Source organism: Geotrypetes seraphini, chromosome 2 (assembly GCF_902459505.1).
Source record: "Geotrypetes seraphini chromosome 2, aGeoSer1.1, whole genome shotgun sequence".
Taxonomy (NCBI): domain Eukaryota; kingdom Metazoa; phylum Chordata; class Amphibia; order Gymnophiona; family Dermophiidae; genus Geotrypetes; species Geotrypetes seraphini.
In genome coordinates, this window is record NC_047085.1 from 1,794,669 (window position 1) to 1,819,945 (window position 25,277).

General features: G+C 45.2%; 1 protein-coding gene across 1 annotated transcript in view; it reads left to right on the forward strand.

Moving 5' to 3' along the window:
• The window catches only part of CPSF1 (cleavage and polyadenylation specific factor 1), a 406,695-nt gene that overhangs the window by 273,324 nt on the left and 108,094 nt on the right, over positions 1-25,277 (forward strand). Inside the window, exons 21-22 of the mRNA XM_033933046.1 lie at positions 2,858-2,994; positions 8,401-8,575. Coding sequence (XP_033788937.1) covers positions 2,858-2,994; positions 8,401-8,575 — 312 coding nt within the window. The remainder of the gene's footprint in view (positions 1-2,857; positions 2,995-8,400; positions 8,576-25,277) is intronic.

Here is a 25,277-nt window from a genome sequence, read left to right on the forward strand (position 1 = left end):
AGTCAGTAGAAGGAAGAAGGTGTTGATGCCCCTGTACAGGTCATTGGTAAGGCCCCACTTGGAGTATTGTGTTCAGTTTTGGAGAACGTATCTGGCGAAAGACGTAAGAAGACTTGAGGCGGTCCAGAGGAGGGTGACGAAAATGATAGGAGGCTTGCGCCAGAAGACGTATGAGGAGAGACTGGAAGCCCTGAATATGTATACCCTGGAGGAAAGGAGAGACAGGGGAGATATAATTCAGACGTTCAAATACTTGAAGGGTATTAACGTAGAACAAAATCTTTTCCAGAGAAAGGAAAATGGTAAAACCAGAGGACATAATTTGAGGTTGAGGGGTTGTAGATTCAGGGGCAATGTTAGGAAATTCTACTTTACGGAGAGGGTAGTTCATGCCTGGAATGCGCTCCCGAGAGAGGTGGTGGAGAGTACATAAGTACATAAGTAGTCGCCTCCGCCGGGGCAGACCAGAGGTCCATCCAGCCCAGCGGTCCGCTCACGCGGCGGCCCATCAGGCATATTGCCTGGTCAGCGGTCCCTGACTAATTTTATTGCCTACCTCTACAGTTATCTCTAAACCTTCCACTGCTCTTATCTCTAAACCTTCCACTGTGACTGAGTTCAAAGAAGCGTGGGATGAACACAGAAGATTTAGAATCAGAAAATAATATTAAATATTGAACTAGGCCAGTTACTGGGCAGACTTGCACGGTCTTTGTCTGTGTATGGCCGTTTGGTGGAGGATGGGCTGGGAGGGCTTCAATGGCTGGGAGGGTGTAGATGGGCTGGAGTAAGTCTTAACAGAGATTTTGGCAGTTGGAACCCAAGCACAGTACCGGGTAAAGCTTTGGATTCTTGCCCAGAAATAGCTAAGAAGAAAAAAATTTTTTTTTTAAAAATTTAAATTGAATCAGGTTGGGCAGACTGAATGGACCATTCGGGTCTTTATCTGCCGTCATCTACTATGTTAATACTTTTAAAGCCAAGTGGAAGAAATATTTTTTCACTCAGAGAATAGTTAAACTCTGGAACTCATTGCCTTGAGACAGACATGGGACGGTGGTATGGAATGCTACTACTGTTTTGGGTTTTTGCCAAGTACTTGTGACTTGGATTAGCCTTCATGGAGATGGGATACTAGGTTAGATGGGCCATTAGTCTGACCCAGTAAGACTATTTTTATGTTCTTAAATGTGAGCCTAGAGCTGGGTGGGTGGGTGGGATGAGAGGTAGATTGGGAGGGTATAGGCCTCAGGTTGGTGAGCACAATGCAACTGTGGAATCTCTCTCTAAAAGTGTCTAAAAAGTCAGTACAGTAAAACGTTGGATTGCAAGTAATTTGCTATGCAAGTGTTTTGCAAGACAAGCAAACATTTTACTAAATTTTAACTTGATATACAAGCAATGTCTTGCAATACAAGTACATACAGTATACACACATCACATCATTACAACTGAACTGATAGTTCTTCTCTATCTCTCTTTGACACTGCAGTGTAGTGACTGTTCTAAACAAGCAAGGTCTTGCAATACAAGTACAAATAGTATTTTGGACTAAAGTTTTTGTGTTGTGGAGTTTCCTTTATTTCTTATGGGGAAATTTGCTTTGATATACAAGTGTTTTGGATTACAAGCATGTTTTCAGAACGAACTATGCTCGCAAACCAAGGTTTTACTGTATATGTTTTTCAGAAATATATGTGTCACGACAGAGGCAGAAGTAGAAATTAGTCTCAGTTAAGCAGGTAACTCTGTGATTCCAGAAAGGAACAGTTGGGTTAATCAATGAATGTAGACTATCAGATCGAATGCTGGTATGAAATGCACGTTCCAGTCGGTCACCACCATATTTGGATAACTATTTAATACATTATTCACCTACGAGTATACTTGGTTCTGTAGATCAAAACCTCTTAGTGATTTCATCAATTATACAAATAGTATATTAATCCACTAGAGATCGTAATTTTGCAGTTATTGGTCCAAAACTTTGGGATGCTGTTCCAAATTATATCCGAACAGAATCTAATCTTGAACATTTTAAAACATTATTAAAATCTTTCCTGTGTATAGATGTATTTGGCTAACAATTTACAGAATGAAGAAACGGTAACCTCGCAGAGACCAATCTGAAACAGGGAACTCAAAATCTGCTTTTAATTCCTTATTTTCTTGCCTTTGCTGTTGACATTGTAGTTCTACCTTCTTTTATACTATTTTAGTTGTTATTAGTTTTATATGTAAACCGCATAGATGTTCTTCCATTATGGTATATCAAATATCAAAAAAAAACTTGGAAACTTTTCCAGAAATATATGCTTCTAGCCTTAACATCCTCATTTAGTCTTCAACTAAGCTCCATCATCCCTACCCACCAGAATGGCTACTGCCTTGATCTTCTCCTCGTCTCTAAATGCTCTGTCACAAATGTATTTATTCGATTTCTAGCCCGTTCTCCCCGAAGCTCAGAACGGGTTACATAAGAACATTCACAGTGCAGACATTTAAAAACAGGTGCAGACAGTTTACAATGCACCACAGTTCTTCCACTCTCTGACCACCATCTAATAACTTTCACAACCCATCACCCTCCCCTCCAGACCCAGCCGATCGCCATCAATATGTTTAGGAATCTTCAGGTTATTGATCCCTACACTCTTTCCACAGCTGTTTCACCCTTCCCTCCTCTCTACCACTGAACTCTTTGGGAAGATGTGGGCAGTATGCAGGATGTGATTGATACATTTCAGTATGAAAGATTCTTTGGGGGGAAGGTTGAGCTTTTGATTGCTTGATGCCTTGGAGGATGAGAGAGAAAAGGTGAAATTTTGCTGGCTTTAATGTTTATATTCTCTTTCAGCAATCGAAAGTGATTGCCCTGTGCGTATACCGCGATGTTAGTGGAATGTTTACCACAGAGGCCAAGTCTGCAAATGCCAAGGATGATCTGGCAATGCGAAACCAGTCTGAAGCTGAAACACTGATTCAAGAAATGAGGTACTGCTCAAATGAGAGAGGAGTGTTAGTCACATGGAGTGAGAGAAGAAGGCAGCAGAAGGGAGAGTAAAGGCAGAAATCATGGACAGAGTGGTATGAGTATGGTGTGTGGGGGAGGGGGGCAGTGCTAGCAATAATACATGGTAAAGGAGAGATATAACATGGAGTCTCAGAAACTGATGTAGGAGTAAGACTGTGGCAGAGGAAACCCCTTTTGGGGAATGGGGAGCTCTGTCCCCATCTTCTCCCCTTCCCTTCCCTACAGTTCCCTCCCTCCATTGCATCCAGCATCCTTCTCTTCCTCTGAACCACCCCCACATCCTTCTCTTCCTCTGAACCACCCCCCCCACCACCACCACCATCATGGTGTCCAGCATTTCTCTCCTCTTCTTCTTTTCAATTTCCCCCTTCCAGTGTCCAGCATTTGCCCCACCATGGTGGTGCCCAGTATTTCTCTTCTCCCCCTGTGATGGATGGCTTTACTGTCCTGTGGGATTAAGGGACAGTCTTTTACTGTCCTACGCACACACACGTGCTCTTTCTCTCTCCTTGTTTCCACCTCCCCCACAACACGTTGAGGACTTTTACCTCATAACCTCCACACCCCAAATATTCACATCACCAATGGTACCTGGCATCCCTCTCTTTGGTCAGACCACCACAAATACACCTTCACAATCAACTGGCCTCAAAATAACATAAAACCTATGCCCCAAAAAACAACCTTCAAATCTAGACAGAAAATTGAATCAGCCACATTCTGGGACAAAGTGGACCCTGCAATCGACCCCACTGACTCTACAGACTTCGTAAAACACTGGCGCACCCTAAGTGAAACAACCTTGAACGAGCTAGCCCCAGAAAAAACCAAACACAGAACCTGCAGACCCTCAGACAAGTGGTTCGACTCCGAACTCCACCTACTAAAAAGGCATTGCAGACAACTTGAAAGATCTTGGAGAAAAAAGAGAAATGACCAAACCAAATCTGCTTGGAGAATCCAAATCAAACTATATAACATCAAACTTAAGGAAAAGCACAAAACATACTACACTAAACTAATTGGCACAAACAACTCCGACACAAAAACACTCTTCAACTTAGTAAAAATACTTACGGACACAAACCCATTCCTTGCCACTCAAGGCAATAAAACACCAACAGCTTCCCAATTAGCAGACCATTTCAAACTCAAGATCATCAAAATCAGAACTACCTTCAACAACTCAACTACCACACTCGACGAGTTAATAACAACCCCCACAACGGAAGAAGCCATAACTGCAGACAGAACATGGACCACCTTCCCAACTCTACAATGGCCTGATTTGAACCGACTATATAAAAAATACAGCCACACCTCATGCGACTTGAACTACTGCCCATCGTATCTACTCACAAATGCCTCCCCTAAATTCAAAACCAGCCTCACGTAGTGGATACAAAGCACTCTCATAGAAGGCCAATTCCCACAAGATCTTGGAGAGATCATAATCACACCCTTACTGAAAGACCAAAAAGGTCCTGTAGACACACCTACCAACCATAGACCTATCGCTTCGATCCCATTATATGTCAAGCTGATTGAAGGACTTGTGGCTCAATACCTCACCAACTACCTAGCTGACCACAATATACTTCACTCATCTCAATCAGGATTTAGATCTTACCACAGCACGAAAACACTACTAGCAACACTACTGGACATAGCCTGACAATACCTCAGTAAAGGACACAGGATCCTAATTATCCAACTAGATCTTTCCGCCGCCTTCGATCTAGTTGATCATACCATACTACTCCAGATACTTGATGCAATAGGGATCTCAGGGGTGGTTTACAACTGGTTCCAAGGATTCCTTAAAACAAGAACGTACAGAGTTAAGATAAACGATACGAAATCTAACCCATGGTCAAATCCATGCGGAGTCCCGCAGGAATCTCCACTTTCACCCATTCTATTCAATCTCTACATCTCCTCCCTTGGTACCACTCTAGACAACCTAAATGTAACATCATTCAGCTACGCAGACGACATAACTATTCTCCTCCCCTTCGAAACCCAAGACCACACCTCAACAGGACACCTGGAAACAATACTGGACGAAGTAGAAAAATGGATGACAAACCACAAATTAAAACTAAACTCGGACAAAACCAAATTCTTAATGCTTGAAACGGACAAAAACCCATCCATAACAGACCTGGAAATTAAAGCAATCAAATACCCAATCCAAACCTCCCTCAAAATCCTGGGAGTGCTGATAGACAGATGCTGCACTATGCAGACTCAAATCAACAAAACTACCCAAAAAGCATTCTTCACAATGCGCAACTTAAGAAAAATAAGGAAATTCTTTGACAAAGAACACTACAGGATCATTGTACAATCCCTGGTACTAGGTCTTGTGGACTACTGCAATATCCTATATCTACCATGCCCTACAAACATGATCAAAAAACTACAGACCGTTCAGAACACAGCTCTCAGACTAATCTACTCCCTCGGAAAATATGACCACATCACCAATGCCTACCTAGACTCACATTGGCTACCGATTAGAGCCAGAATTCAATTCAAACTATACTGTCTAATCTTCAAAGTATTCAACGGTACTGCACCTGCCTATGTAAACGATCGCCTAAACCGTAACCTTCCACCCAGAATAAGAAGAACACTGACACCATTCTCATACCCACCACTCAATGGCACTCATCGTAAAAAGCTTTATGATAACCTCATAGCAACGCATGCAGCAAAACTCGAACCCTCCATCACCAGATTGTTAACCTCAACATCTGACTTCAAAGCATTCCGTAAAGAAATCAAAACGCTGCTATTCAAAAAATATATACAATCTACCTAATCTCCCTCTCCTCTTCCACTTACACTGACCAGGTTTTGCTCACTCCCTGGCACCATACCCTCAATCGACCAAAAATATATAAAAAAAATAAAAATAAAAATACCTGGAACCTAATTCATCCTACCGAAACCGATTACCTACCAACATATGGAAACAGACTATTTGATATGTATAGTAATGTAACCTAATTTATCTTCCAATGTTATTATGTCTACACACTCATTCTGTCATTAAGTCTATACCCTCAATCTGTATTCTCCAATGTCATGTACCCTCCTGGAAATGTCCAGCTCTCTTCTTATGTAATCCGCTTTGAACCGCAAGGTTCAAGCGGAATAAAAATCACTAATGTAATGTAATGTAATGTTACCTCCCTCCCCCTTCCCAGGGCAGCATTGCTCCAACCAGCACAGCACCAAAAGTATGGTAGCTGACAGGCTTGAAGGAAGTATGTTAGCCCAGAAGGGTGCCAGAACATTTTCTTTAGACGGTCTTTTGTTCTATGCTAATTAGAAACAGTATGGTCCAGTTTATTCTTCTGGTCAACATTTTTCTCCCACTGAGACCTTGGACAAATTGCTTTGCCTTTCACTGTCTAAAATATAAGCTTAGAACTAGATTTTCTAAAGTGTGTTACTGTGTCTGCATGAGCTTTTAGTAGATTGGACCCACTGCATAAAGTGGGATGCAGTGAGTTACATAGAAACATGATAGCAGATAAAGGCCAAATGGCCCATTCAGTTTGCCCATCCACAGTAACCATCATGTCTTCCTCTTTCTGAGATCCAGGCTTTCTTGAATTCAGACACAGTCTCTGTCACCACCACCTCTTTCAGGAGACTGCTCCATGCATCTACCACTCTTTCTGTAAAAAAGTATTTCCTTAGATTACTCCTGAGTCTATTACCTCTTAACTTCATCCTATGCCTTCTCATTGCAGAGCTTCCTTTCAAATGGAAGAGACTTGATTCAGGCGCATTTATGCCACATAGGTAGTTAAACATCTCTATCCCCTCTCCCGCCTTTCTCCAAAGTATACAGATAGAGATCTTATGATGAAGACCACATACAATTTTAGTAGCCTTCCTCTAGACTGACTCCATTCTTTTTATATCTTTTTGAAGGTGCAGCCTCCAGAATTGTACATAATATTCTAAATGAGGTCTCACCAGAGTTCCTACAGACTGTCCCTTTCATTATACAATCAAGCATCCTTCTAGCTTTTGCTGTTGCCTTTTCAACCTATTTGACCGCCTTAAGGTAATCACTCTTTCCGTGAAAAAGTATTTTTTGAGGTTGCTTTTTGTCTAACCTCCTTTCACCTTCATCTTATGCCCTTTCATTCTACAGCTTCCTTTCATTTGGAAGAGACTTGCTTCATGCACGTTTATGCCATGTAGGTATTTAAATGTCTCTATCATATCTTCCCTCTCCTGCCTTTCCTCCAAAGTATACATATTGAGATCTTTAAGTCTGTCCCCATGTGCCTTATGATGAAGGCCACACACCCTTTTAGTAGCCTTCCTCTGGACCGACTTCATCCTTTTTATATCTTTTTGAAGGTGCGGCCTCCAGAATTGTACACAGTATTCTGAATGAGGTCTCGCCAAAATCTTATACTTAGGCATCAATACCTCCTTTTATCCCATGACAAGAAGGCAGCATTAAATTTTAGTTACATATTTCAGACCATTCTTCAAGTTTCACTAGGTCTTTCTTCATGTTATTCACACCATCCACTCTTACAGATTTTGGTATCATCCGCAAAGAGGCAAATCTTACCCAATAGCCCTTAAGCAATATCACAGAAGTCAGACTTACTGGCCTGTAATTCCCTACCTTCCTTACTTTACACCTTTGTGTAGAGGGACCATATCCAGTCTTCCGGTACCACTTCTGACTCGAGAGAAGTATTGAAAAAGACAGTAAACGGAGCCACCGGAACTTCCCTAAATTCCTTCAGCAACCTCTGATGTACACCATCTGGCTCCTTCGATTTATCTATCTTTATTTTAGCTAACTCCTCACAAACACATCCCTCTGAAAATTGATCAGGGTCTACCTCTCCTCCATCCCTATTCGTATTTGTCTTCTGCGGTCCCAGTGGTAATGCACTGTCACCTTTTAGGAAATTTAGCCCTAGATAATTTGCCTCCTGGGGTAAGGAAATAATAGTCAAGTCAAGGCGGTCACCTACAGCACCAGCTTCCTGGAGGCAACAAAAAGCAGTTGCAATCAAAACAATAGATCCTGTCAGGCACACAAATGCAAATGCTGTAACCTGTGTTTGAGCAGGGTGTTGAGTTTCCTTATCAAACTGTGAGGGTGAAAGCTTCAGGCTGAGGACCTGAAGGTTAATTGAGGAAGAGTAGAAGCTGAATGTTCACTTAAGACGCTCATCATCCCTGCCTTTTCACCCTTGCTACTAGGGTTATAACAGCACTGCTCTCTCTTGATCCAGTGCCCTTGTTCTGAGCTGCCCTTTCTCATGATTACTGTGATGTTATCTCTTGACCTTGGCTTTCTCTCCTGATTTCAGTAACACAGTGGACGATGAAGAGGAGATGTTATATGGAGACTCGAGCCTATTGTCCAGCCCCGGTAAGGAGGAACCACATCGGACCAATCTGCCTTCTGCTGAGAAGGAATCCTGTCCTTTTCGAGTGGAACCCACTCACTGGTGTGTTCTGGTGCGTGAGTCAGGCCAGATGGAGGTAAGACACATTTCTCATGCAGTGCAATCCTGGTAGGGAAATATCAACACAAAAAAATTGTTTAAACTTGTTCAGAAACTCACTACCATACCATATCATACTCCAGTTACAGCCTAAGGGACATGGCCAAGGGTTGGATCAAAGGTATTCCTAAAAGTTAAGCTTATTGTTATAGAATATGCCTGATGTGTTCACAACTTAGGCATAGGTGTTTAGGTCTGGTTTTAGCTGGCCTAAATGGATGCACTAAGTTATGCATTGCACACAGTACTAAAATGGTTTGAAGAGAATAGAACATATGAAGTAAGACTAGAAGAAATCCCCATGCTGGAATGCCACAAGGCTCGCCACTATTGCCTTCCTTGTTTAATTTATACCTAAAAGCCTTGGGTAAGAGATTTGCCACTCCTCAAGTTCATGCATTTTCGTATTTAGATGATATTTTCCTGCTCTGCCCAGCCAAAGATTCTTTTGAGGGTACATTATAATAATTAAGTAACAAAAATTATCCCAGGACAAGCAGGCAGGTATTCTCACTAGTGGGTGATGTCATCCGACAGAGCCCCGATACGGACGTCTCACAAGCATATTTTGCTTGAAGAAACTCAGAAGTTTCGAGATTCCCGCACAGCGCATGCGCCAGTGCCTTCCCGCCCGATGGTCCGGGTGTGTCTCCTCAGTTCTTTTCTTTCCGCGGAGCTGAGAAGTTTTACTTCGATTCTGCGCTGACTGAATTCCCGTTCTTTTGCCTTCTATAGCCGCGGTTTTGAGTTTATTTTGCTCTTTATCGTGTGTTTTGTTTCTTTTATTTCTTTTTTTTTTTTTTTTTTTTAATTTTCTTCCGGCGATTCGGCCGCGTGGCTCAGGCCCCGCTCCTTCGATCTCGCAGCGGAGCTTTTTCGGCCTATGTCCCTGTCAATCACCGGTTTTAAAAAGTGTAGCAAGTGCCAGCGCGCGATTTCGCTGACGGACCCGCATCGCTGCCTGCAGTGTCTTGGTCCGGAACATTTCCCGAAATCGTGCCGGCCTTGTTCCACACTCACAGCGCGGGCGTTTAAGCGTCGCTGTTTTTTGTGGGAGTCGATGTTCAAGATGGAAGCTGCGAAGGACCCTTTGGCTTCAACTTCAGCTGGCGCTTCGCCTGCACATACGAAGCCCGCCACCACTCCTGCTACTCCGGGTCGTTTGCCCCGGTTTCGACCCCAACTTCGGCGCCGGTGCCTTCCTCCGTCTCTTCGGATCAGGTACCGCCTTCTACCATTCCACCCGTGGTTATCAAAGTGCCGAAGGCTTCCAAGCAAAAGCACTCGACCACAAAGGAGCGCGAAGAACGTGCTGGAGGACCCCCTTTCGGTGCGGATCCCTCCATATCGGCTTCGTTGTGGTCCCTTTTGGAAGCTCAGTTTGTCGAACTCATGCAAACCATGGGACCCAAATTGATTGCCTCGATCCAGGGTGACCTCCCGGTTCCGATTCCGGGGGGGGGCAGACTGCCCCCTCCTCCTCCTCCTCGCCGATCGACCTCGCTGCTTGGCGAGGAGGAGCGGCGGATGGCGGCCGGTCCCTCGAGGCGGGCCTCCTTTAGTGACATGCCCCCTTTAGAGCCCGTCACGCCTCCGAACGAAGAGGTCTGGGATCCCTCTTCAGGTAATCGAAGCCCTGGGCATCGCAAGTCACAGGAAGAGTTCTTCCGCACTCCTTACCAGGCCTGGACTGCTTCTCGAGAGGCATCGAATCTCCCGCCTCTGCGCTCTACGGCCTCGAGTCCCATCTACTCACTGAAGGCATCGGGGGACCATGCTAAGCATCGTCACTCTAGGTCCCCCTCCAGGCACCGAGAGGGGCATCGGTCCAGACATTCATCACGGCACTCATCGCGGCACTCTACAGTCTCACCGCAGAAGAAACTGCCGCGCATGGGGTATTCTTCATCGGACATGTCTCCTCCGCAGGGACCGGAGTTCGAGGAGCCGTGTGTCTCTTATTCACCCTGTCGATCCCAAGTCTCTGTGGATCCCGAGGCCTCGACTTCCTCCAGTCCGTCTCGCAGACCTGTGCTGGCGGACCAGCTGTCCTTTTCGTCTTTCCTCCGACAAATGGCGGATGACCTGGACATTACCCTGGACTCCGGTTCTCGGTACTCCAAGGAATACCTTGACACCATGCACTGGCCTCATCCTCCTGCGGAGTCTCTTCGCCTGCCTCTGCACAAACTTCTCGACCAAACGTTCATGAGATGTTTTGAAATGCCATACTTCATTCCTGCGGTCCCTGGCAAGTTGGATGCCCGGTACCGCACGGTTCATCACAAGGGGTTCGAGGGCTCTCAACTCTCTCACCAATCCCTGCTGGTCGAATCATCCCTCAAGCGGTCTCATCCGTCCCAGGTGTACGCCTCGGTGCCTCCGGGTCGCGAAGGCAGAACAATGGATAAGTTTGGGAGGCGGATATATCAGAACTCGATGATGGCTTACCGAGTTCTAAATTATACTTTTCATTTTGCAACTTATTTGGAGTTCTTCCTGCCTGTGCTTCGGAAGTTCACACCTTACATTGAATCTCAGGTTCGCTTCGAATTCGAGGAAGTGGTTGCTTCGCTGTCCCTGCTCCGTCTCCAGTTGATGCAATCCTCTTACGATGCCTTTGAGCTTTCGGCATGGGCTGCCGCCTGTTCTGTGGCTATGCATCGATTGGCATGGCTTCGGACCATTGACATGGACCCAAACCTCCAGGACAGACTTGCCAATGTTCCTTGTGCGGGAGCAGATTTATTTGACGAGTCGATCGAGACTGTGACGAAGAAGCTGTCTGACCATGAAAAATCCTTTCAGTCCATTCTTCGGCCCAAGCCTAAGCCTCAACAGTCTCGACCTGCTCGACCGCCCTTGATCTATCAGCGGCGTTATACTCCGAGGCAAGCTCAGGCTGCGAGACAACTGGCGAAGAGACAGCTTCCACAGAAGGCTCAACAGAAGCCTCAACCGTCTACTGTCCCCATGGCTCCTCAGCCTTTTTGACTCTCTCTTAGGGAGCATAACTAACCTCGTTCTGCCATCCCCTGTTTTCCCCATTGGGGGTCGCCTCCATCATTTTTTACATCGATGGACGGCTATCACCACCGACCTCTGGGTCCTTACCATCCTCAGGGAGGGGTACTCTCTTCAGTTCCATCGTGTCCCCCCGGACCACCCTCCAAGAGAGTATCCTTCCAACTTGACACAGACCGCCCTTCTTCAGGAAGCTCAGGCTTTACTCCGGCTTCGTGCCGTCGTGCCATTTCCTGTGGACCAACACAACCGGGGGTTTTACTCCCAGTATTTCCTCGTCCTGAAGAAGACGGGCGACCTGCGACCCATTCTGGACCTCAGGGTCCTCAACAAGTTCTTGGTCAAGGAGAGGTTTCGCATGCTGATCCTTGCTTCTCTCTACCCCCTCCTCGAGCAGAACGACTGGTTATGCTCTCTAGATCTCAAGGAGGCCTACACTCACATTCCCATTCATCCGGCCTCTCGCAAGTTCCTCAGATTTCGGGTGGGACATCTGCATCTGCAATATCGAGTGCTTCCATTCGGCCTGTCCTCGTCTCCCAGAGTCTTCACGAAGTGTCTGGTGATAGTGGCCGCTGTACTCCGGAACAGGGGTCTTCAGGTATTTCCCTACCTCGACGACTGACTCATCAAGGCCCCCTCAGCTCCAGAGGTCATCTCGGCGACCCTGGAAACAATTTGCTTCCTGCAGAGTTTGGGCTTCGAGATCAACTTTCCCAAATCTCATCTACACCCTACCCAGTCTCTCCCCTTCATCGGGGCAGTCCTGGATACCATTCAACTCAGAGTGTTCCTTCCTCCTCAACGCTTGGAAGCTCTTCTTCATCTCTGCCACTTGGTGTCTTCTCGCCAGTCCATCTCAGCGAGACACATGATGGTGCTCCTGGGCCACATGGCCTCGACAGTTCATGTTATGCCTTTTGCCAGACTTCATCTCAGGATTCCTCAGTGGACCCTGGCTTCTCAATGGTCTCAGGTATCAGACCCGTTGACTCGACACATCACAGTCACTCCTGCTCTTCGGCAGTCTCTACTTTGGTGGATGACCTCTTCGAATCTATCCAGAGGTTTGCTGTTTCACACTCCTCCCCACCAGAAGGTCCTCACCACCGATTCTTCGACCTATGCATGGGGAGCTCATCTGGATGGTCTTCGCACTCAGGGATTCTGGACCAGTGCGGACCGACTCCATCAGATCAATCTTCTGGAGCTCAGAGCCATCTTCAATGCTCTTCAAGCTTTTCAACATCTGCTTCACGACATGGTGGTCCTGATTCGCACAGACAACCAGGTCGCCATGTATTATGTCAACAAGCAGGGGGGCACAGGCTCGGCCTCCCTCTGCCAGGAAGCTCTCAGAGTCTGGGATTGGGCAGTTCGCCACAACGCTTTCCTCAAAGCTGTCTACATTCAGGGGAAGGACAATGTCTTGGCGGACAACTTAAGTCATCTCCTCCAGCCTCACGAATGGACACTCCATTCCGGTCCTCTTCATCAGATCTTTGCTCAGTGGGGAACACCTCAGATAGACCTCTTTGCTGCTCCCTACAACTTCAAACTACCTCAATTTTGCTCCAGGATCTACACTCCTCTTCGTCTCGAGGCAGATGCCTTTCTACTGGATTGGGGAACTCGCTTTCTGTATGCGTTTCCTCCATTTCCTCTCATTCAAAAGACTCTGGTCAAGCTGAAGTCCGACCATGCCACCATGATTCTAATAGCTCCCCGGTGGCCCAGACAACCTTGGTACTCCCTTCTGCCTGTATCTTGGTGTGATTTACAGACCTCCGAGACAACAGGTAGACAAGGATATGGAATTAATCGAGGACATTGAAAACATCACCTTGCGTGGGGACACAGTACTGTTAGGGGATTTTAATATGCCCGATACAGATTGGAATGCACTTACCGCACAAACTAGCGGCAGTAGAAGGTTGTTAACCTCCATAAAGGGTGCACAGCTCAAACAATTGGTATTGGAGCCCACTAGGGACCAGGCGTTACTAGACCTGGTACTCCCCAACGGAGACAGCGTATCAGAAGTTTCGGTAGGTGATACGCTGGCCTCCAGCGACCATAACATGGTTTGGTTCAACCTTCGGAAGGGTTTCTCCAGATCGACCACAACAACAAAGGTCCTAAATTTTCGTGGCACTGACTTCAAACGCATGGGAGACTTCGTCCATCGGGCACTGCAAGACCATGCCGAAACCAATAATGTAGAGGCCATGTGGGCAAACCTGAAATCTACCCTACATGAAGCAATAAATCGCTATATAAAAACAACAAGCAAACGACGGAGGAATAACAGACCCCAGTGGTTCACTACAGAAATCTCGGACCTCGTTAAGAAAAAGAAAAAAGCATTTGTTTCCTACAAACATTCAGGAAGAGGAGCAGCAAAAGAAGACTATCTGGCCAAGTCCAAAGCTGTCAAAACGGCAGTCAGAGAGGCCAAGCTTCAGATAGAAGAGAATCTAGCAAAGGACATTAAGAAAAGGGATAAATCCTTTTTCAGGTACATCAATGATAGGAAAAGAAACACAAATGGGATAGTACGCCTTAGGAAAGCAGACGGGACTTATGCAGAATCAGATTCCGATAAAGCCGAACTACTAAACGAATACTTCTGCTCAGTCTTTACCTGCGAGGCGCCAGGGTCCGGTCCACAGTTGCAAGCAAGGCATAGCTCAGATGACCCGTTCTGGGATTTCGAGTTTACACCCAGCAGCGTCTACTGCGAACTATCAAGACTCAAAGTGAACAAAGCCATGGGACCGGACAATCTACACCCCAGGGTGCTTAGAGAGCTGTGTGATGTCCTGGCAGAGCCATTGTCTGTGATCTTCAATCTTTCCTTGAAGGCGGGAAAAGTCCCCTTGGACTGGAAAACAGCCAATGTAATCCCACTCCACAAAAAGGGCTGCAGGACAGAGGCTGAGAATTACAGACCGGTGAGTCTCACATCCATAGTGAGTAAACTCATGGAAACACTAATTAAGCATAAATTAGATACAATCCTAGACGAGAAGAATCTACGGGATCCCCGCCAACATGGATTTACCAGAGGCAGGTCCTGCCAATCCAATCTGATTAGTTTCTTTGACTGGATAACAAGGAAACTGGATGTGGGTGAGTCCCTGGACGTCGTTTACTTGGACTTTAGTAAAGCTTTTGATAGCGTTCCGCACCGCAGACTATTGAACAAGATGAAATCAATGGGACTGGGAGAGACGTTACATGGGTCGGTGATTGGCTAAACAGTAGACTTCAGAGAGTGGTGGTAAATGGTGCCCCTTCAAAAACGTCGGAGGTGATCAGTGGAGTGCCTCAGGGCTCGGTCTTGGGCCCGATCCTCTTCAACATATTTGTGGGAGATCTGACTCAGGGGCTTCAGGGTAAAATCACATTATTCGCCGATGACGCCAAACTATGCAACATAGTAAGTGAGAACACTTTACCAGACAGTATGACGCAGGACCTACTTCTATTGGAACATTGGTCCTCGACTTGGCAGCTAAACTTCAATGCTAGAAAATGTAAGGTCATGCACCTCGGCAGCAGGAATCCATGCAAAACTTACACACTAAATGGTGAAACCTTAGTTAGGACCAAGGCGGAACGTGATTTGGGGGTGATCATTAGCGAAGACATGAAGACTGCCAATCAAGTGGAGAAGGCTTCATCAAAGGCAAGACAAATGATGGGATGCATCCGAAGAAGTTTTATCAGCCGGAAGCCCGAAGTTATAATGCCATTGTACAGATCCATGGTGAGGCCTCATCTGGAGTATTGTGTACAATTCTGGAGGCCACATTACCAAAAGGATGTGCTGAGAGTTGAGTCGGTTCAAAGAATGGCCACCAAAATGGTCTCGGGACTCAAAGACCTCCCGTATGAAGAAAGGCTGAATAAATTGCAGCTATATTCACTTGAAGAACGTAGAGAGAGAGGAGACATGATAGAGACGTTTAAATATATCACCGGCCGTATTGAGGTGGAGGATGATATCTTCTTTTTTAAAGGCCCCTCTGCCACAAGAGGCCATCCGCTGAAAATCAGGGGTGGGAAATTTCATGGCGACACCAGGAAGTTCTTCTTCACCGAAAGGGTGGTCGATCGTTGGAATGAACTTCCACCTCAGGTGATTCAGGCCAGCAGCGTGAAGGATTTTAAAAGGAAATGGGATACACATGTGGGATCTCTAGGGGGGTAAATTCAAGGGGGTAGGGTTGTTGGAGTGGGCAGACTTGATGGGCTGTGGCCCTTTTCTGCCGTCATCTTCTATGTTTCTATGTTACTTCAACTCAGCAGCAGGGAGCCATTCCTTCTTCCAATGTTTCCTTCACTGCTTACTCAGCATCAAGGATCTCTGCTTCATCCCAATCTGCAGTCTCTCCACCTGACAACTTGGTTCCTCTCAACGTAACTCCTCACCAGTTCTCCCAGGTGGTGAGGGATGTATTGGAGGCTTCACGGAAGCCTGCTACTCGACAATGCGACTCCCAAAAATGGACTAGATTTTCTTCCTGGTGTGTGTCTAATTCTAAGGAGCCTCAGCGAGCCTCCCTCTCTTCTGTATTGGACTATCTTCTACACCTGTCTCAGTCTGGCCTCAAGTCTACATCTATACGAGTCCACCTGAGTGCTATTGCGGCTTTCCATCAGCCTCTACAAGGGAAACCTCTCTCTGCTCATCCTGTGGTTTCCAGATTTATGAAAGGACTTTTCCATGTCAATCCTCCTCTCAAACCTCCTCCAGTGGTTTGGGATCTTAATGTGGTCCTTTCTCAACTTATGAAACCTCCTTTTGAGCCTCTCAACAAGGCTCCACTAAAGTTTCTCACATGGAAAGTGGTTTTTCTGGTGGCCCTCATGTCTGCTCGCAGGGTCAGTGAGCTTAAGGCCTTGGTGGCGGATCCGCCTTTCACAGTGTTCCATCATGACAAGGTAGTCCTCCGCACTCATCTGAAATTCCTGCCTAAAGTGGTCACTGAATTTCATCTCAACCAATCCATAGTTCTTCCTGTGTTTTTTCCAAAGCCTCATTCTCATCCTGGAGAATCAGCTCTTCACACTCTGGACTGTAAACGTGCTTTGGCTTTCTATCTGGATCGCACCAAACCACACAGAACTGCTCCTCAACTTTTCGTCTCCTTTGATCCGAACAAGTTGGGACGACCTGTATCGAAGCGCACCATCTCCAACTGGATGGCGGCTTGTATCTCTTTCTGCTATGCCCAGGCTGGATTACCCCTTCCCTATAAGGTCACAGCCCATAAGGTCAGAGCAATGGCGGCCTCTGTAGTCTTCCTCAGATCGACACCGATTGAGGAGATTTGTAAGGCTGCCACTTGGTCCTCGGTTCATACTTTCACCTCTCATTATTGTCTGGATACTTTCTCCAGAAGGGATGGACAGTTTGGCCAAACAGTGTTACAAAATTTATTCTCCTAAGTTGCCAACTCTCCCACCATCCCATTGAGGTTAGCTTGGAGGTCACCCACTAGTGAGAATACCTGCCTGCTTGTCCTGGGATAAAGCACTGTTACTTACCGTAACAGTTGTTATCCAGGGACAGCAGGCAGCTATTCTCACATCCCACCCACCTCCCCTGGGTTGTCTTCTCTGCTAGCTACCTGAACTGAGGAGACACGCCCGGACCATCGGGCAGGAAGGCACTGGCGCATGTGCGGTGCGGCATCTCGAAACTTCTGAGTTTCTTCAAGCATCGGGGCTCTGTCATATGACATCACCCACTAGTGAGAATAGCTGCCTGCTGTCCCTGGATAACAACTGTTACGGTAAGTAACATTGCTTTATTGAACATTTGAATACATAGGCACAGAAAAACTTCCTCAAACTTAATAAACAGAAGACCAAAGTCCTCTGGTTCGATGATTTCAACTCATTACTAGGTACAGATTTGATCTTGATTACAGGAGAACATTTTAAGATTGAGAAAACATCCGAAGTTCTGGGCGTCTTTCTAGACCCCTGTATATAAGAGCAAAACCTTCTAAACAGAGAACATAAGTCCTTATCTAAGCTAGCTGCCTGGAAAGCAAATAAGCTAATGAAAAAAAAAAAAACTCGGTTAAGTCTTTTGCTAAAATTTGGGCCCCTTTATAGGATACTTCTTTGCCCTATATACCATACCTGTAAATGTTTTTCAGTTAATTAGTTCATTTACACATACTTTGAAATTTGGCTTATAACCTATTTTATTTTATTTTGAAGCTAAAATGTGGTATAGTTGACTAAATTTTCTATACTATCGTGATTGTTACTATTGTGACATCATTGTTGGCCATGTTTATTTGTTGTCTTGTTCCATAATTGGCCTTTTTTTGTGTTATACTAAATATAATAAAAAGTTATTGAACTTAAAAACCAAAAAAAGAGTAAGGGCGAAGTGATGCTTGTGGGAAAGAACCCAAACTATAGCTAAGTGGTGCAGGGCTCCACATTAGGAGTCACTGCCCAAGAAAGGGATCTAGGGCCTAGATGCACTAAGAGGATCAGTAAGACCATGTGGGTCTACGCCGATCCAATTTTTTGGCCAATTCAGAAAGAGTAGGGGCGTTTAATTTTCAAAAGGGTGACTATGATAAAATGAAGAAAATGGTTAAAAAGAAGCTTAAACCTTAAGTTTGTATACCACATCATCTCCATAAAGATAGAGCTCGGCACGGATCAGTTGCAAAGGTTAGGACTGTAAACTAGGCATGGATGTTATTTAAAAATACTGTCGTAGAAGCCCAGACCAGATGTATTCCATTTATCAGCAAAGCTGGAAAGTAGAGGAAATGAGAACATGTGTGGTTAAAAGGTGACGTGAAAGAGGTTATCGGAGCCAAAAAAAATCCTTTAAAGAATGGAAAAAGATCCAAATGAAGAAAATAAGAAGAAACCCAAGCACTGGCAAGTTAGATGCAAAGTACTGATAAAGATAGCTAAGAAAGAATATGAAGAGAAACTTACAAAAGAGACAAAAACTCATAGCAATTTTTTTAGGTACATCAGAAGCAGAAAACCTGTGAGGGAATATGTGGGACTGTTGGATGATCAAGGAGCGAAAGGGGCGCTCAGGGAGGATAAGGCCATAGCGGAAAGACTGAATGAATTCTTTGCTTCAGTCTTTACGGAAGAAGATGTACGAGATCTAACTGAACCAGAAAAGGTTTTCAAGGGTGATGATGCAGAGGAACTGAAAAATCTCAGTGAATCTGGAAGATGTACTAAGCAAAATCGACAAGTTAAAAAGTGATAAATCACCAGGACCAGATGGTATAAATCCCAGGGTATTAAAAGAACTCAAAAATGAAATTGCTGACCTGCTGTTAATGATCTGTAACCTGTCGCTAAAATTGTCTGTATTACCTGAAGATTGGAGGGTGGCCAATGTTACACTGATTTTTAAAAAGAGCTCCAAGGGAGATCCGGGAATTTATAGACTGATAAGTATCACTTTGGTGCCGGGCAAAATGGTAGAAACGATTAAAAAAAATAAAATTGTAGAACATGTAGATAAACATGATTTAATGAGACGGAGTCAGCATGGGTTCAGCCTAGGGAGATCTTGCCTCACAAATTTGCTTGACATCTTTGAGGGTGTGAATAAACGTGGATAAAGATGAGCCGGTTGATATACTATATCTAGGTTTTCAGAAAGCTTTTGATAAAGTTCCTCATGAGAAGTTTCTGAGAAAATTAAAGTGTCATGGGGTAGGTGGCAAAGTTCAGATGTGGATTATGAATTGGTTATTGGATAGAAAACAGAGGGTAGGGTCTGTACTGGGACCGGTGCCTTTTAACTTATTTATAAATGATCTGGAAATTGGAACGACGAGTGAGGTGATTAAATTTGGAGATGACACTAAACTGTTCAAAGTTCTTAAAATTCATGCGGATTGTGAAAAATTGCAGGCGGACCTTAGGAAACTTGAAGACTGGGCGTTTAAATGGCAAATGAAATTTAATATGGACAAATGCAAAGTAATGCACAATAAGAAGAATAACCTGAATCACACTAGGGTCCACCTTGGGGATTATCACCCAAGAAAAGGATCTGGGTGTCATCGTAGACAATACGATGAAATCTTCCACCCAATGAGTGGTGGCGGCCAAAAATGCAAATAGGATGCTAGGAATTATTTAAAAAGGGATGATTAACAAGACTAAGAATGTTATAATGCCCCTGTATCACTCCATGGTGCGACCTTCAATTCTGGTCTCCTTATCTCAAGAAAGATATAGTGGTATTGGAAAAGGTTCAAAGAAGAACGACCAAGATGGTAAAGGGGATGGAAGTCCTCTTGTATGAGGAAAAACTAAAATGGTTAGGGCTCTTCAGCTTGGAAAGAGATGGCTGAGGGGAGATATGATTGAAGTCTACAAAATCCTGAGTGGAGTAGAATGGGTACAAGTGGATCGATTTTTCTCTCTGTCAAAAATTAAAAAGACTAGGGTACATAAGAATAGCCTTACTGGATCAGACCAATGGTCCATCAAGCGCAGTAACCCGTTCTCACGGTGGCCAATCCAGATCACTAGTACCTGGCCAAAACACAAGGTGTATCTATATTCCATGCTATCGATACAGGGCAAGCAGTGGCTTACCCTTTGTCTTTCTCAATAACAGACTATGGACTTTTCCTCCAGGAACTTGTCCAAACCTTTCTTAAAACCAGCTATGCTATCCGCTCTTACCTCATCCTCTGGCAAAGCGTTCTAGAGCTTAACTATTCTCTTAAGTAAAAAAACTTTCCTCCTATTGGTTTTAAAAATATTTCTCTGTAACTTCATCGAATGTCCTCTAGTCTTTGTAATTAACTGGAGGAAATGTCCATAGTCTGTTATTGAGAAAGACACGGGGGATGTCACTGCTTGCCCTGTATTGGTAGCATGGAATATTGCTACACCTTGGATTTTGGCCAGGTACTAGTGACCTGGATTGGCCACTATGAGAACGGGCTACTGGGCTTGATGGACCACTGGTTTGACCCAGTAAGGCTTTTCTTAAGAGTTATTAATGCATTAAAAAGTTTGCATGCAAATGATTCACGCTGATGTTCCTCTTAATCCCCGACTCTGCCATCTGATTGATTGCTGTGAGAGTGACTCACACATACGCAGATCCGGCAGGGGACACCTGAACAGCTGAGAGGTAGGGGAAGTCCCAAAAGCAGCCTCCTTCCACTCAGCTGTTTGGGGGCAGGAAACTTTTTTTTTTAATGGGCACAGATGCTGTGCGTGTTACATAAGCACAATATATGAACCATTAAAGGAAAGAAAAGCCTCCCCAGCTGATGACGGCTCTTCCCAGCGAGCCACGATAAACACAGCACCATGAAGACCCTCCCCCCCCCTGATCTAGTGAAAATCAGCAGGAGAGAGTGGGCATCGTTTTTGCATTTTTTCCGTTTGGGGTGGGGGAGAAAGGGTAGTACTGGGGATGTTTGTGTGGGTGCCTGGTAGGGGAATGGTCATACCTCCTGCCGTTTCGCTGGTGGGGGGAGAGTCGCCATGGCAAAAGAAAGGGCATTCCTCCTGCCAATTTTCTTTCACGGGGGGCTTTGGAAGTGGGCATTCCTCTTGCCGTTTTCACTGGCACGTTGGGGGGATTTGCGATGCCGGTTCATCAGGGAGGACCATCATCGGCAGGGTGTGTGTGTACTTTTTTCCTTTTTTTTCTTTTTTTTTTTGTTCAATGATTTTTATTGAATATTTCAAGAAATATACAGAAAGCAGTGTAAACACACAAAATCTGACTGAGAACCAGTGACATAAAATAAGACCATGTCTATAGTCAGTAACATATAACCGGATTAATAAAAAATAATTTTTCTAATGGGGCAGATATTATGCATGTGTAGCATGTACAGCATCTGTGCCCATTACAATAAAAAGGTCAGACAGGTCTTGACCAGTCACTTTGTTTGGATCGCTAAAAGCAATTGCTTTTTTTAATGCATCGGGAAGCCATGTTGGAGCATCAATCGCTCTACTAGTTTACATGGCATTTTAATATTAATTAGCTTATTTGCATGATCGGAATGAGCAATCGTGCAGAAAATCCTGTGGTGAGCCCTATTCTGCATTGGGTTGGCAAATGCAATTGTCACTAAAGCTGTTAAAACAGGTTTAGCGATGATCGCTGGCTTTAGTGCATCTGGGCCTAGGTGTCATTCTTGAGGATATGTTAAAACCATCAGCTCAGTGTGTGACACTGGCTAAGAAAGCAAATAAGATGTTAGGAATTATCAGGAAAAGAATGGAAAACAAAGATGCCCTTATATCGCTCTATGGTGTGCTAGCACCACGAACACTGTGTGCAATTCTTGTCACCATTTTTCAGAAATAGTTTACTAATGTTTTAAAAATGGTTTGGGTAATTTCCTGAAAGAAAAGTCCATAAGCTGCTGTTAAGATGAACTTGCTTATTCTAGGGTAGAAAGCTTAAAATCTTCTTTACTGTTTTGCAATTTTTTCAGTTACATGTGACCCGTATTGGTCACTGTTGTAAACAAAATACTGGTCTTGATGATCCTTAACTCTGTCCCAGTATGATAACTTTTATGTTCTTTAGCATCCTTCCAGACCAGCACAGAAACGGATGGGTTTACGATCCTCTGCCAGCAGGTGGAGTTTGAGACACTACCTTTTGGCTACAGTACAAGTGAGCTGTGCAGTTCCTCTTACAATCAGTCTTTTCTCAGTCTCCAGCAGGTGGAGTGGTAAGATTGTGCAGTCTATTTGTTTTGGGCCTGTTGGACCTGGTTAGGGAATTTTTCTGGTCCCTTTTGCTGTCCAGATAGAGCTTGGGGGACCCTCTTGTGGGTCTTACCGACATCGGGGGTGCCACAATCGAAAGGGTCAAGACCCTCCTCCCATTTTAGAGTGCCATGTGGGGTCTTCTCTAACTTGAGACAGTTGCATAGTAACATAGTAGATGATGGCAGATAAAGACCCGAATGGTCCATCCAGTCTGCCCAACCTGATTCAATTTAAATTTTTAAATTTTTTCTTCTTAGCTATTTCTGGGCAAGAATCCAAAGCTCTACCCAGTACTGTGCTTGGGTTCCAACTGTCAAAATCTCAGTTAAAACCTATCCAGCCCATCTACACCTTCCCAGCCACTGAAGCCCTCCCCAGCCCATCTTCCACCAAACGGCCATATACAGACACAGACCGTGCAAGTCTGCCCAGTACTGTCTTAGTTCAATTTTTAATATTATTTTCTGATTCTAGATCCTCTGTGTTCATCCCACGCTTCTTTGAACTCAGTCACAGTTCTCAGGAGTGCATTCCAGGCATCCACCACCCTCTCCGTAAAGTAGAATTTCCTAACATTGCCTTTGAATCTACCACTCCTCAATCTCAAATTATGTTCTCTGGTTTTACCATTTTCCTTTCTCTGGAAAAGATATTGTTCTACGTTAATACCCTTCAAGTATTTGAACGTCTGAATCATATCCCCCTGTCCCTCCTTTCCTCTAGAATATACATATTCAGGGCTTCCAGTCTCTCCTCATACGTCTTCTGGCACAAGCCTCCTATAATTTTCGTTGCCCTCCTCTGGACTGCTTTAAGTCTTCTTACGTCCTTCGCCAGATACGGTCTCCAAAACTGAACACAATACTCCACGTGGGGCCTTACCAATGACCTGTACAGGGGCATAAACACCTTCTTCCTTCTACTGGCTATGCCTCTCTTTATACAGTTGGTGAGCTGTGAGAGGTTAAAAAAAATAGTCACAATAAATAAACGGAGCATAAAGTGATCCTGAGGCCGCTGTTTTTGAACGGCCTTGTTGACCTCGGTACCGGGAAAGATAAGAACATAAGAAGTTGCCTCCGCTGAGGCAGACCAGAGGTCCATCTCGCCCAGCGGTCTGCTCCCGCAGCGGCCCATCAGGCCTATTGCCTGAGCAGTGGTCCCTGACTATTTCTATAACCTACCTCTACTCCTATCCCTATGCCTACCTCTATTCCTATCTGTACCCCTCAATCCCTTTGTCTTCTAGGAACCTATCCAAACCTTCTTTGAAGCCCTGTAACGTGCTCATGCCTACCACAGCCTCCGGAAGCGCATTCCATGTATCCACCACCCTCTGGGTGAAAAAGAACTTCCTAGCGTTTGTTCTAAAGCTGTCCCCTTTCAATTTCTCCGAGTGCCCCCTTGTACTTGTGGTTCCCCATAATTTGAAAAATCTGTCCCTGTCTACTTTTTCTATGCCCTTCAGGATCTTGAAGGTTTCTATCATTTCTCCTCTAAGTCTCCGCTTCTCCAGGGAGAACAGCCCCAACATTTTTAGTCTGTCAGTATATGAGACATTTTCCATACCCTTTATCAGCTTAGTTGCTCTTCTCTGGACTCCCTCAAGTACTGCCATGTCCTTCTTGAGGTACGGCGACCAGTACTGGACACAGTATTCCAGGTGTGGGCGCACCATTGCACGATACAGTGGCAGGATGACTTCCTTTGTCCTGGTCGTGATACCCTTCTTAATGATACCTAACATTTTGTTTGCTTTCCTTGAGGCTGTGACGCACTGTGCCGACGCCTTCAATGTTGTGTCTACCATCACTCCCAGGTCTCTTTCAAGGTTACTTACCCCTAGCAGTGATCCCCCCCATTTTGTAAGTGAACATCGGGTTCTTTTTCCCTACATGCATGACCTTGCATTTCCCTATGTTGAAGCTCATTTGCCACTTTTTGGCCCACTCTTCCAGTGTCGTCAGATCCTTTTGGAGATCTTCGAGGTCTGCTGTGATTTTAACCCTGCTGTATAGTTTGGTGTCATCCGCAAATTTAATGACCTCACATTATCCCAGGACAAGCAGGCAGCATATTCTTGACTGATGGGTGACGGCACCGACGGAGCCCCGGTACGGACAATTTTAGAGTGATTGCACTCTAAGAACTTAGAAAGTTCCAGTAGGCCGCACCGCGCACGCGCGAGTGCCTTCCCGCCCGACAGAGGCGCGCGGTCCCCAGTTTCTTAGTTTCCGCGGAGCTAAGAAGACGCGTTTCTCTCAACGGCTGTTGTGAGAAAATCTTTTTGATACTTCCCGCTCGCGTAAACTTGTTAAGGAAATAATATTTCCTCCCTTTTTTCTTTATTTTCTTTATTTAAAAAAAAAAAAAACATTTGTTTTTTTCCTTATAATTTTCGATTTTGCCCGGCGGGGCCTTTTGCCACCATCGAGGCCTCGGCCTTCGATTTGGCTGAAGCCGTCTTTACATTCATGCCCCCTCAACCCGGGTTTAAGAAGTGCCAGCGGTGTGCACGACCAATTTCACTGTCTGACCCACATAATTGGTGTCTACAGTGTCTTGGTCCCGACCATCGATCGTCTACCTGCACCCGCTGTGCGACTTTGAAAAAAAGAACTCTTAAAAATAGAGAAATTCTACAAAAATTACTGTTTGGTGCCAAAATGTCTGATCCTACCACACCGGCACCGACATCGGCTCCGGCGCAGTCGGCACCCACATCATCGACGCCACGCGATACCGCGTCGGTGTCGACTTCTTCAGGTAAGCCGGCTAAGAAGCCTTCCCCGTTGGAGCGTCCTCCGGTCTCGATGGCAGCGAGCCCAATCCTGCCGACCTCGAGGCGCCCACGGAAGCGCTCCGCCCCAATAGAG